Consider the following 12817-nt stretch of genomic DNA (forward strand, 5'->3'; position numbering starts at 1 on the left):
TAGGACCAGTCAAGCCTTGGCCGCTCTCGGGCCGCCCAGGTGTCGTAGCGCCCCCGCCCACCGCCCCTGGAGACAGGAGCGAGGTGACCTCGAGGGTGAGCCTGGGCCAGATGCGGGAGCAAGGGCATCAGTGGCCTAGAACGCTCAGCGCAGGTGAATTCTGTTCCCAACCAGGGAGTGTGGCCCAAGGCCAGGGTCAAGGAAGCTGGGCACCCATGCAAGACACAGGCAGGCTGACCTCTGAAAGGAGGACTCGTGAAAACTTGAGTGTGTAAAGGTACCACCCTGCTTCTAAGAAGCTTGTTGAAGACTGTGACACTCCCAAGTTTTCAAAGGGAGTGGATGTGAAAGATCAGGTTTCTACCCCGTTCCTTTTCTGAGTGGCAGTGTTATCATCAGCTTCAGTGGAATGGACCAAAACTGTAGGGTCCAGCATTTAAGAGTATTAAAATGAATCCACTAGCAGGATTATCATGTCAGCATTTTTTCAATAATTATTTTCTAATAAGTGATTTGTAACGAGTTAGCTTGAGATTGGGAGAGGAATAAAGCCAGACTTTTTAATTGATTTATAATTTATCAAAAAATGAGGGCAAGGCTAAGTGAACATTTTATATATATTAACTAACCTAGACACCAGTCCCCCAGCCCCAGTTATTTCACTTTTGTATAAAATAGAAATAAAAGCTCCTTAAGGTAGGAGGGTAAACAAATTAGGGAGACCGGCAGGTGGTAGACAGAAGGACAGGAAAACAGAGACAGTCGAGGTGGAGGGAATGCAGGTCCAGGGACAGGCAGGTGACAGTCAGAGAGGGGCAGAAGGGAGCAGAAGGTGAATTGGGAAGCTTCTGGCAAAAAGCTTCAAGAATGTGATTGGCACCCAAACTTGAAACACACCATCTCAAGCCTTCTTGTCTTATGAAGCTAAAATGGGTTTCAGTGATTTTTATGTCCCAAGTCTTACAACACTGAAAAGCTCTTAAGTTGCACTGTCCAATAGAGTGGGCATTAGCCATGTATGGTTATTAAAATTAATATTAACTAAAATAAAATTTTTGTTCCTCAGTCGCACTAGCTACATTTCCAGTGCTCAATAGCCACCTGTGCCTAGTGGCTACCATGTTGGACAGCACAGATATGGAACACTGCCATCATCAACAGATAGTTCTGTTGGACTGAATTGTTCTTGAGAGTGGCACCATTTTAAGTATTTATTTAAAATAGTCACAACTTGGATGGCAGTTTGACTGAGTAGATGACTCCTGGGTTTCAAGCTTGGGTGTCTAGGGGACACCAGGAGGGGACTTGGTAAGGTAAGCTGCTCTTTTCTGAAAATACACTGCTACACCTGAGTGCTGTAAAAGAACTCTCCAGGTGGTGGCTGTCTGGCCCATGGCCCTCACCACTCTCATCTCCGAGTTTCGCTTTCACTGCAGTGACCTCACGATTATTACCATAACCATCTGTGGCCCCAGGGGCACACTACTCTCCAATAAAAGCTCAGACCCTCCAAAGGGACCCAAACTCTTCTCTTTCTTCTTAGCAAGAGAGGGTCAAAGTCACTACAAAGCTGTTACAAAATAAAATAGAAGGAAAGACAAAATGAACATGTGCTGTGCACGTTGGACCCACGATGTTCAAGTTCATGGCTAACCTCATGAAGCTTACAGACCCTGTCCCCTTGCAGTCTTGTGCACATGGTACACACACAGCTTTGCAGGATCTTCAGTGGTGTGTTTCACACCTGGGAGTCTTCATGGGGTCGGGCACTGTCTCATTTCCTGTTACATCACAGCTCCCTTTGTTTCCAGAGTTCAAACTCACAGCCTCAAGTGAGACCTTGTCCTTCTATACAGGAGATTGATCCCTTTCTGGCTTGACAAAATAATGCCTTTCCATTAAGTAGAAAAAGAGCCATTCAATACGAATTGCATACACAGCAAAAGCCAGGTCATTAGTTTTAGATTTAAATTTGCTAGTAAGATGATGGTTTAAATATGTTGGGTTTGTGGTGACCTTGAAGGGTCCAAATGGAAGGGTTCTCTTATTTAAAAACAAAACAAAACAAACCAGAAAAGTTCAGAAAAGGAAAGGATGTCAAGCAGAGTGGGCTGGACTTTCCCAAACTGGATTGGGAAAGATGCCTTGAATTTGAACATATATCTTCATTAGGGCAGCAAAATAATGATCTGCTATTGGAGGCCTTCCAAGACTCTTGATGGAGCCCCCAGCTCTAAGCACAGTTGTAAACTTAGGAGTGTTAGGAGACTAACCCATGAACAATGAGCAAGTCATGGGGTAAATAATATTTTGTTTAAAATACGTTTTTCCATTCCCGCTAAACCACTGGTCTAAACTCTCGAACGCTCTCCCAAGTCCCACAAGACCTAGGAATCAGCACTAAAGTGATTATTCGTGACGTTAGAAACAGCAACTTGATTTGAATATTTGTTGCAGAGACAGATTTCACTAGGTTGCAGAGAGAATGTGAAGGATGCAAGTAGAAAGAATGAGTGAAGACAATTTATTCAAAATAGTCTGACTGTGAAGGACATAAAGAGATGCAGTAGCAGCCAGAGGTGAAAAGGAATAAAGGAAGGATTGTTTTCAAGTGATCTTGATGGTGGCTACCTGTACCTGTGTTTTTAAAATAGAACAGAATTGATAAGAGCCAGAAAAAGGCAGAAGTTAAGGAAGAAGAAGAAAGAGATTAAAGAACGGAATGAATTTCTACAAGATGTGATTATCCAGGGCCGAGGGCCCTCTTCTTTCATTGTAGCAACAGGAGAGAGGGGAGAATTGGGTGCAGGTTAAGTTTGTAGATGACTGAGTGCAGGATATTGAGGGTTTTCTACCTTGTATTTACTCCATAAAGAAAGAGGTGAAGGCATCTCAGTAAGATGAGGGGAGCAGATCTGGAATGGGTAAGCACTGAAACAGTGGTTGTGGGATATGAAAAAGAGAGAAGACATAAAGCACACAGAACAATGCAATGAATGAATGAATGAATGAATGGGGAAAGGAAGAAGGATACCCTTTTATTTGTAAAGCAGAGGCACCTGCTGGTGACATGGATTTTAGTGGGTACTAATCACGGAGCACTTGAGAGACTGAAACAAGACATAATTATTTTCATCATATTTTATATAAAATAGACATTTACATAAATTTTATTTTGGAAAGATCTAGGCAAAGTGTACATAATCGGACTTAAATGGGAGAAATACTTTATGGGAGATATATTTCCAACTGGCACAGCAAAAGTAACAAAAATGTACATTTATATACAACTGATCAAGAACATGATGTAAGTATTTTCCTCTGACAAAAGGAGGGATGGGTGAGTCACAGCAAGTCAAATAATTTCCACATTGTAAAAGCAAGCCATGGCTTCTACAGATATTTTAGTTCCTTTGGAGGAAATTTTTAAAAATCTCTTTTCCTTAGAAACATAAAAAAATCCCTAATTTTTTTGTGTACAGACTGCAAAATAAGAGTAGTTACTGCTGCCATGTTAAAGCACTTGGGCAGTTCAGTCACTTTTAGGGTTGTTTGTGTATGTGTTTTGCTGCAATGATTGAGATTTTCTAAAACAAAGGGCAACACTTATCAGTTATCTCTTCAGAGGCAGAGGGCTTTGCATTTGGATTCAGGGGACTCACAGAGCTTGATAGGTCCATAGGAGTAACCACTCCTTTAACGGGCAATAAACATGACTGAGACACTTGGTAACTTGTCCCAGGTGAGGTGGCACCTCGGTGGCAGAGCAGGCCTAGAATCCAGATCTCCTGGTTCTTGGACGGGGTCTCCCCTCCTATGGACCAGCAAGACAACCCCAGAAGGACATTATGCACATTGGAAAAGTCTAAAGTGATACAAATATGCACCACGTACCCCACTGAGAATGGGAAAAAACTCCTGGATTTCTGGACATAGACACCTCTTTTCAGTTTGTGGTAAATGCTTATCTAAACTTACAAACTAATAATGACTGCATATTGTGATGGGTGCTAATTTTACAAGTTATATGCCCTAAAGGTTTTAATGGAAAGGATCATTGGTGATAAAAATGGAACATTTTTATATGAGCCAATTGATAGATATTGATTCTGTTGTGACATTTTATTTTACTGACAGTAAACCATAGCTTTGATTGAAGTTATTTTATTTCTTCTCCTTAAGTTATATGACTACTAAAAAACAAAAATAAGGAAGTGCTATTTTTGGAAGAACTGTTCAACATATTTTTCACATTGAAAACTTCAAGAATAATCATAAACAGTTATACTTCTCCATAATTTTTGGCATTGTAAATTTTCATCCTATTCAATTACAGCCTAAATACAAGATTTGACAGGTATTTACTTTTAAAATGCCAAAAGATGCCATTTAGATAGTTAAGTTTTGCTATTATTGGGAGATACCAACATACAATTTAATCAAAGTAAATATGATTCAGAAACCAGGAAAAAAATTAAAATAAACAGAACACCTATAACTACATTTGCTTTGAGTATTATTACTAATACCCTATGGATTTATTGATCTAAGGTGCAAATCCATCACAAATCAGAGAAAAAGTTTTTTTGTTTGTTTTTTTTTAAAACTGATTCTAATGAGTACAATTAAGAAATAATTAACAAAAGCTGACGTGTGTAACCTAAAGAAAGAGGGAGGCATAGAGAACACTGCTCTATGTCATGGGCCCTTCTATGAGTCATAAACAATATGAGTTTTATATACTGGGCGCCTTGTCTGGTACGTGCAAATGGCAAGGCAATCCCTCTCCATCTGAGAACCAAGAATTCTGTAAATATAAAGGTCAAATGCCTCACTGCACATTAGAGTCATAACCTGGGTGGCCAGGGTCCAGGGATTCCTAAAGGTGTGCACGCAGGTTATCCTCAAATCCACCAGGGCCAAAGCACCTGTGTGTGAGGGGCGAGATCTCAGCTATCAGCTGAACCTGGCTCTTCAATCCGGGAGGCCTGGAATGTTTAATAGAGGCGATACAAAACCCTGTATGGAAAAGTTTGGATTTTCTCAGTCCTGCTGTGCAAAACCCTGCACCAAACCGAGGTACCACGTGTTAGGCACGTCAGACTCGTACACTGGGGATTGTGAAATACTGTGGGGAGCTGGAATCAAAGCGCTGATAATCCTCTTTGTTTTTTGATGGGCTGCAAAATAAACAGGCCTAAAAGATATATCTCAGGATTCCCTAAAATAAAATTTATTTTCCTCCAAGGTATTTAAATCTTTGGTTTAGTTCACTTACGTTACATCACTGAACCATGTTTTACGAATGCCGTTAACAGGTTGAAAACATCTGAATCAGTTTTAAAATCCTGAATAATTCTTAAGGTTAACATAAACTTGTAAAGCCATTCTCGTGGCTCCATGTCGAAGGACATGTGAAAGGACTGCCACTTACTGGAGAATTTGAAGGCAAGGAGAACTGGTTCTGGTCAGACAGAAGGACAGGTTAGATAGACTGGCAGTAGGAGGGGAATATATGTACACAAGGAACTCTAAGTGTAGCTGAGACAAAATAGCCAATGCTGCACAGGGTAACAGTCACAAATGAAACTCTGCTCATTAGATCAAGTGTTCAGCTAGACTGAAGCAACTCCTGTCTTGTCCTCAGCCACCTTCCCTCTTACCCAGGACCAGTGCAAAATGGAATTATTCAAAAATTACTGAGAACTTCAAGCAGAGAATTCAACCAAACACAAGGTGCTTCTGAGTGCAGGACTCTGAGAGTCTACAGAGACTGCACGTCCACGAAGCTGGCTTTGCACTTCCATCTCAGAAAGGGGCTATCAACTCACAGCCAAGCATGCTTTTGTTAAGGGAACCTGGATGCATCTCCATGAGTAGCCAGGGCACTCCATTTTCGTTTTGATAAGGATGAATTCCACATATTATTTCATGTTACAAGAACAAATAAAAATAGTTATAAAATACACTTAATATCTCTGAAAAATAATATGTGATTTATTTTCTTATAGGCACCACACAACTATGAAAAGTATTTCACTGGCCACATCTAAGTGAAAGTATTAACTCAGGACAGAAATATCTGGTCCAACAAACAGGCTTACTTTTAATGTTCAAAGAGATGCCAGTGTGTGCAGAAAGAATGAGACAGAGTGACAGAGTGAGAAAGACCGAGAGAGGGAGGGAGAGAGAGAGAAGGGGTGAGGGAGAGAGGGCAGGAGAGAGAGGGGGAGAGAGAGAAAGAGAGAGACAGAGAACAGAGGAAGAGAGAAAAGCACCCAAAAGAAGGCAGGGAAAGTCTCCTGAAGGCCAGTGACCATTTTCTCTCAGAAACTTTTAGGCTGTAATAGCCATTTCAATTATTCCAACAAATGTACTCGCCTACCTTTAGCAGCCCTTCAAGTAAGGCGTAATTGCTTTTCAAAATTTGGGGCTCTATCTTTTCCATTAACTTTCTAAGTATGAGTTTTTGTTACACTAAAACTAAAAAGTTGTAATTAAAGTCCTAGATGTTTTTAGCTAGGGCTTCATGTTTTTCATTTTGGGGATTTTACAATAAATACTCTAGTACCTTTCTTGACCTTAGGACTACAGAAGTATAATTTTGGAGGGAATAAAAATATTTTAAATGAAATTTTGGATACATTTATGATATATAACATTAAAAGACTATTAGAAACAGAAGATCAGAGTGGTAATATATACATTATTGGATTATTGATATACACAAACAGAATACACACGAACAGAATTTGCTAATTCAAATTCTGTAATCCTTTGCATTTAAAATACTCCTGGCATCATCCCTTTCCAAAGAAGTTTTTCCTCCTTTTATCTGGATTTACCTTGACAAAAAAATAATAACAACAACATAGAGAGGCAGTGGTCTCTGATACTGGGGTTGAAAAGAAGAAAGCTTCTTGCTCTGGCCTGAGCGTGTGACATACACGTGCCTTTAGGCTCCTACGTGTGTATGACACCTGGCTTAGCCAGGAACAGCACTGACCAGAGTGGGGTTTTTTTTTTTTTTTTTAAGTTTATGATGAAAACCAAATGAGAATCAGTATTCCAATTTCTTCAATTTCAAAATATATTACCTCCCAAACACTGAAGGCTGATTCCTAATTTCTTTAGCTTTAGCAAGTGAATAGTCAAGACAAATTTTTTTAGGGGCTGTTAAAACTTAACTACCTTGTAATTTAGATTTATAATTTTTGTATGATCAGTTGTGAAAACTGCTATTAAAACCACCATGTACAGGGAAAAAAGCGTGTATATATTAAATATTTTATAAGTTATGAAATAAATAACACTAAAAGACAAATGTCAAATTGTAAATTCAACTTTGCCATCCCTATCTTTTAACTATAAATATATATTTTAAAGTTATGAATTTAGACTTTTTTTCCTAGATTTTTTGAGCATTCTCCATGAAATCTCCAAAATTACAAATACAGAACCAGGAAGTGCAGGTCCTATCATTCATGTTCTAAGCACAGAATTCTCATTAAGCCTAGGAAGACAAATCAATAGAGCTGTCCATCTATTTAGAGTCTATGAAGATTTCTGTAATCTACCATAAAGATTCCTCAGTGGTTAAATATATTTTCAAAAAATAATCTCAGAACGTCTGAATGTTAAGATAATAAAGTAGAACATTTCTCTCAATTAATATCTTTAATATTTCTCATGTAGAATATACTATTTTTTCTCCACCAAAATAACAATATATTTGGAGGCAGAAACATTTACGAGTTTTAAAAGCACTTATGAAATCTTAGAGCAGAACCACTACTCTAGTAATACTTGTAATAAAATTAATTTAAAACATTTCCATGAAGAGTCAGGGGTAGCAAGACTCTTGATTTTTCCCTAGGAATAAGAATACTCATACACAATTCCAGAAGCTTCCTTTTTGACATATTAGGCAATGGGAAAACAGCTTGTATCAGAGTGGAATTTAATTTACTTCTCAATAGGGCTCTAGCACTATCCTCAGAAGGATATTAGACAAACCTTACTTAGCTTTATCTTACAATAGCCCCTTTCCCCATATATTCCAGAAGGTTTTACAAAAACTGTTAAGATACTCATTTCTAGTTCTGGAGAATTAAATGAGCTACCTCTTGGTAGAATTTCTCAAATGGTTTATCCCAGAGGATTTACCCTCTCTGAAATATCTCCCCTCCTAAAGAAGAGATGCCATGCATTCATAACATTTCAAGCCTCTATTTCGGAGACACAAGTATCTACACTAAGAAATGGAATTAGATTTCCATGTTGGAAAAGCAGACAAATATATGAAAGGAAATCTGGAATTAAAGCAAACAAACATCTGTCAAATGTGTAGTTGCTGTTTTCCTTCCTTCAGGCCTTCTAGCCCTTGCTTGCTTGCTCTTTTTGTCTTCTTTCATGGAAATGCAAGTCCCCAGCACAGGGTTACCAGCAAGTGTCCCAAAATGTGCCACCCTGAACTCGAGTAAGAGGAAAACTTCATCGGTTGTGCCCCAACTGATGTGTAAGCAAGGCTTCCGTCTGTCAGTTCTTCCTCTTCCAAAGGCACCAGTACTGTCCCCTTGGAGACTTGGTCAAATGCTGCTACATTTGATCCTTTTCTCGAACTTCTTGTAATCTTTTTTCTAGACGATCCAATTTGGCAAGATTTTCCTGCAGCAGTTTGCTGTCTGGAACCAGCTGTAAGGCTCTCTCATAATAAGCTCTTGCAGACACGTAGTTTCCCTGTTGAGAAAAAGAAAGAGAATAATTATATTCTGATCCATCAGATAAAAAACAGACCTTCTCGTCCATTTTAACATTAACATCCTCATAAGGAGACCCTGTCTGCATGCGTAATTTTATCCTTATCTGTTGGTGCCTTTGAGAATCCATTTGTTTTAAGTACCAGACCAGATGGAGAATGTGAAGGATAAGGTTAAATGGCAGCAAAACAGATTTCCAATTCTACTAATCCAGGGTATGAAGCTATAATTTCATAGCATTCTCATAGGGTTAGCACTGTTCCTTTGTAATCAAGTGGAGCCAATGCACTGGAAATTCATATTGAGAAGGAAGGGGACAGAAAGAGGGTTGGGTTGGGGGAGAGGTGTGTGTGTGTGTCTGTCTGTGTGTGAAAGAGAGAGAGAGAGAGAGAGAGAGAGAGAGAGAGAGAGAGAGAGAGAGAGAGGGTTTTGAAATATCAAGAGTAATGATTAAAAAGTAAATAGTTCAGGAGTCCACTACAGCTATTTAGTGGTAGGAAGTATTTTAATCTTCACCTTAAAACATAAAAGCAACTTTTGCCTAATACAGGCTTTAATGCAAATCTAAGTTTTTATAAAATAAAAAGAACTGATAATAAATAATATGGAGTCAAATTTATCCCATACTCAAGGTGTGTGACAATATATGTCTGCTGGATACTCTAAAGGCGGGGGGGAAGGTATGTCACTCTGGACCTGCTAAAGACCACTCTGTTGGCCCCCATCTGGTTTGTTCAATGCTTCCCTAACTGGCAACCATGCGTGCCTGGTCCCAGAAGGTGCCTAACAAACTAGTCAGAATTACTAACTTTTTTCCAACCTCTTTTCTGCCCCTAAATGTATTCCTTCCGTATGGTCGACCCCCTTTCAGATCTGTGTGCTGCTAAGTGTCAGAACCAAGATCTGTAGAGATCTCTCCATTCCAAAAAAACAAGCATCTGCTATGCTTTATTCTCAGTTACAGCTCCATGTGGATGAAAACTAGTTACTCTCTAAATTTCCACCACAATTTAAAGTAGTACCTCTTGGAGTGAAAGTACTATGTAGCAATAGCGACCTATATTTGTTGAATGCTTAACTACCTCTCAAGTGAATGAACAAGTGTCAAGACCTCAGACTCTGCCTGACATATAATGAGCACTCAATCCGATGCTGTCACTGTTGTTATTATTAAATGACTACGTGTAAATGAGTAAACACTGCCTATTTCTTATGGTATTCACTTGTCATACTGGTGAAAAGGAGAGTAAAAATGACAGAACAGATAACTGTACATTGGGAATCCAGGCGCTGGCATGTGCACAAATGAAAATATTTCTGATTATTAACACTGATTCTGATAAGAGGCTGAACAGAATTCTGAACAAATGAGAACCTGGATTTAGCTACATTACTATTGTTTTCAATTCAAGTATTTATCTTCAGAGTGTCTCCTGATGTTTATTAAGCTTAGCACATAGGTGCAGATAACTGAACATCTGTGGCTCTTAGATTGCTCTCAAAACTGTGTTCCTACTGCAGTTGATTTTGAAATCAGTTTCCCAAGAGGTTTCTCTGAATTTAGGCCTTAGCCTGGTGCCAGGCATCTCCTCTGATCACCAGCTTTCTCTGTCCTTTCACAAAAAGATCTATCATAGAGTTATTTCCTCCTTCAAGTCGCTCTTTTCTTGATGCAACTGGAAGCCTTAATTTTTTCTTTTTTTTTTTTGCCATACGCGGGCCTCTCACTGCTGTGGCCTCTCCCGTTGCGGAGCACAGGCTCCGGATGCGCAGGCTCAGCGGCCACGGATCACGGGCCCAGCCTCTCCGCGACATGTGGGATCCTCCCACACCAGGGCATGAACCTGTGTCCCCTGCATCGGCAGGAGGACTCTCAACCACTGTGCCACCAGGGAAGCCCTGGAAGCCTTAATTTTTAAAAAATAAATTTATTTATTTTATTTGTTTATTTTTGGCTGTGTTGGGTCTTCCTTGCTGTGCGTGGGCTTTCTCTAGTTGCGGCCAGTGGGGGCTGCTCTTTGTTGTGGTGTGCGGGCTTCTCATTGCAGTGGCTTCTCTCGTTGTGGAGCACAGGCTCTAGGCACATGGGCTCAGTAGTTGTGGTGCACGGGCTTAGTTGCTCCACAGCATGTGGGATCTCCCGGACCAGGGATCGAACCCGTATCCCCTGCATTGGCAGGCGGATTCTCAACACTGTGCCACCAGGGAAGCCCTGGAAGCCTTAATTTTTAAAACAAGTTATAGCCCTTAATTCGATGTCCTCAATTTCCAGATGCTAGATAGGGAATTTGAATTATCCAATTTCTAGAAATGTGCTAGTTACTATGATAGCCACTAGTCATATGCGGCTATTTAAGTGTAAGTTAATTATGATTAATTAAGAATTCAGTTGCTCAGTGGCACATTTCAAGTGCTTATTAGCCATGTGGGGCTAGTGGCTACTACCTTGGACAGTACAGACATAGAATATTTCCATCATCTCAGAAAGTTCTATTGGCCAGTTCCATTCTAGAAAATGCATTAATGTCATAAGGCAGGATTGAAAATAGTACTTTGTGATATGGCCCAGGTGATGCAACTCTTTGATTATAAAGAATGTACTGTAGGGGCTTCCCTGGTGGCGCAGTGGTTGAGAGTCCGCCTGCCAATGCAGGGGACACGAGTTCGTGCTCTGGTCCGGGAAGATCCTATATGCCGCGGAGTGGCTGGGACCGCAAGCCATGGCCGCTGAGCCTGCGCGTCTGGAGCCTGTGCTCCACAACGAGAGAGGCCACAACAGTGAGAGGCCTGCATACCGCAAAAAAAAAAAAAAAAAAGAATGTATTGTAGCTTTTTTGGTCCACCCATTTCATTTTACATAAAACTTCATGAAAAATATCATCTTTTATTTCCAAGTAGTATGAACAAGAGTCAAGTCTCTTTTTCTCTCTCTTTTTGTCGTCTCCTTGCAAAGCCTTATTCCAACTCTCAGCCTTGCACAGCCCTCAGTCCTTCCTAAGCTTCACCCAGGCTCAGGCTCAGTGGGGCCCAGGAATGGGATAACACTGCTTGATGCATGCACTTCCTGGCAATGCAAAGGTCACAGAAAGTTAATGGTTGTTCTTGAAGGCGTCATAATGATAATCCTGCATCCTAACGGTGAAATCAAAATGACTACATTCAAGCCATGTGCCTGGTCTATATATTTGTATTGGATTGCATCATATGAAGTTACATTTAAAGTTAAACATTTTAAAATTACAAACATGGCAATTTTATATTGTTCAACCTAATACATGATGGCCGCAAAGATGAAAAAAGATAAACTAATGTTTAATCAGTGTGTTCGTTATATTTTGAAATAATACACTCAGTAGATCCTTCTTCAATCTCCAGATACCTTTGCAGGGGAAGCACCTCTAAATTTAAAGCAATGGGTTCACTTGTTAATCTGAAAGAGTTCAATAAATGTACTATTTTCTCTTTATTTCCAGACTTAATGAACACTCTTGAGTGCATTTATTGTACTTTATCTAATTAACAATTGAACCCATTTCTTTAAATGCAGGTGCACTCCATCTAAAAACATATTAAGTGTTTTATCTGAAAGTGCAACTATTTAATATATTATTTAAATATTTAAAATTATTATGTTACTGTTTTTAAAAGTAAGTTCATTCTATGTTTCCCAACTAGATACTGCTGGACACCCTAGAATGTCATTAAGATCAGAGCTTGGTTTATTGGGCTCCGATAGATGTCATGACTGGGCTCGCCATCAATGTTCCTCTATTAGATCAAGGCTAATAGTTTCAGAGTAACTATCCCATTATCCCCTCCCATCTATATAGTCATGGATCACCTTTTTGTTTTACTGTGTTTCTGAGAGTGACCAGTTCCCACTTAATCGTAAACCCTGTTTAGCCTTTTTAAAAATTCTAATCACTATCTCGCTATTTTGTCAGGGTAAAGACTGATAGAAGCCTGAAAATAAGTTAGCTAAACAAGAGTGATCCTTTCAAAACATGTCAGACCATGGCATTTCTCTGCTCAAAGTCCTCCAAGGACCCCAACTTGTT

The 12817-nt window shown here is 39.7% G+C and overlaps 1 protein-coding gene across 2 annotated transcripts in view; it reads right to left on the reverse strand.

Annotated features, from left to right (window-relative positions):
* Positions 1 to 7317: 7317 nt before the first annotated feature.
* TMTC1 (transmembrane O-mannosyltransferase targeting cadherins 1) overlaps positions 7318 to 12817 on the reverse strand; it is a 265193-nt gene continuing 259693 nt past the window's right edge. The window contains exon 20 of one of the 2 annotated variants that reach the window (XM_007446305.1): positions 7318 to 8739. In XM_007446305.1, the coding sequence (XP_007446367.1) occupies positions 8599 to 8739 (141 nt within the window). In that variant the 3' untranslated portion in view covers positions 7318 to 8598. The remainder of the gene's footprint in view (positions 8740 to 12817) is intronic. The other variant, XM_007446306.1, reaches the window with a different exon arrangement.

The sequence above is a fragment of the Lipotes vexillifer genome, unplaced genomic scaffold (assembly GCF_000442215.2).
Source record: "Lipotes vexillifer unplaced genomic scaffold, Lipotes_vexillifer_v1.1 scaffold477, whole genome shotgun sequence".
In the NCBI taxonomy this organism is placed as follows: Eukaryota; Metazoa; Chordata; class Mammalia; order Artiodactyla; family Lipotidae; genus Lipotes; species Lipotes vexillifer.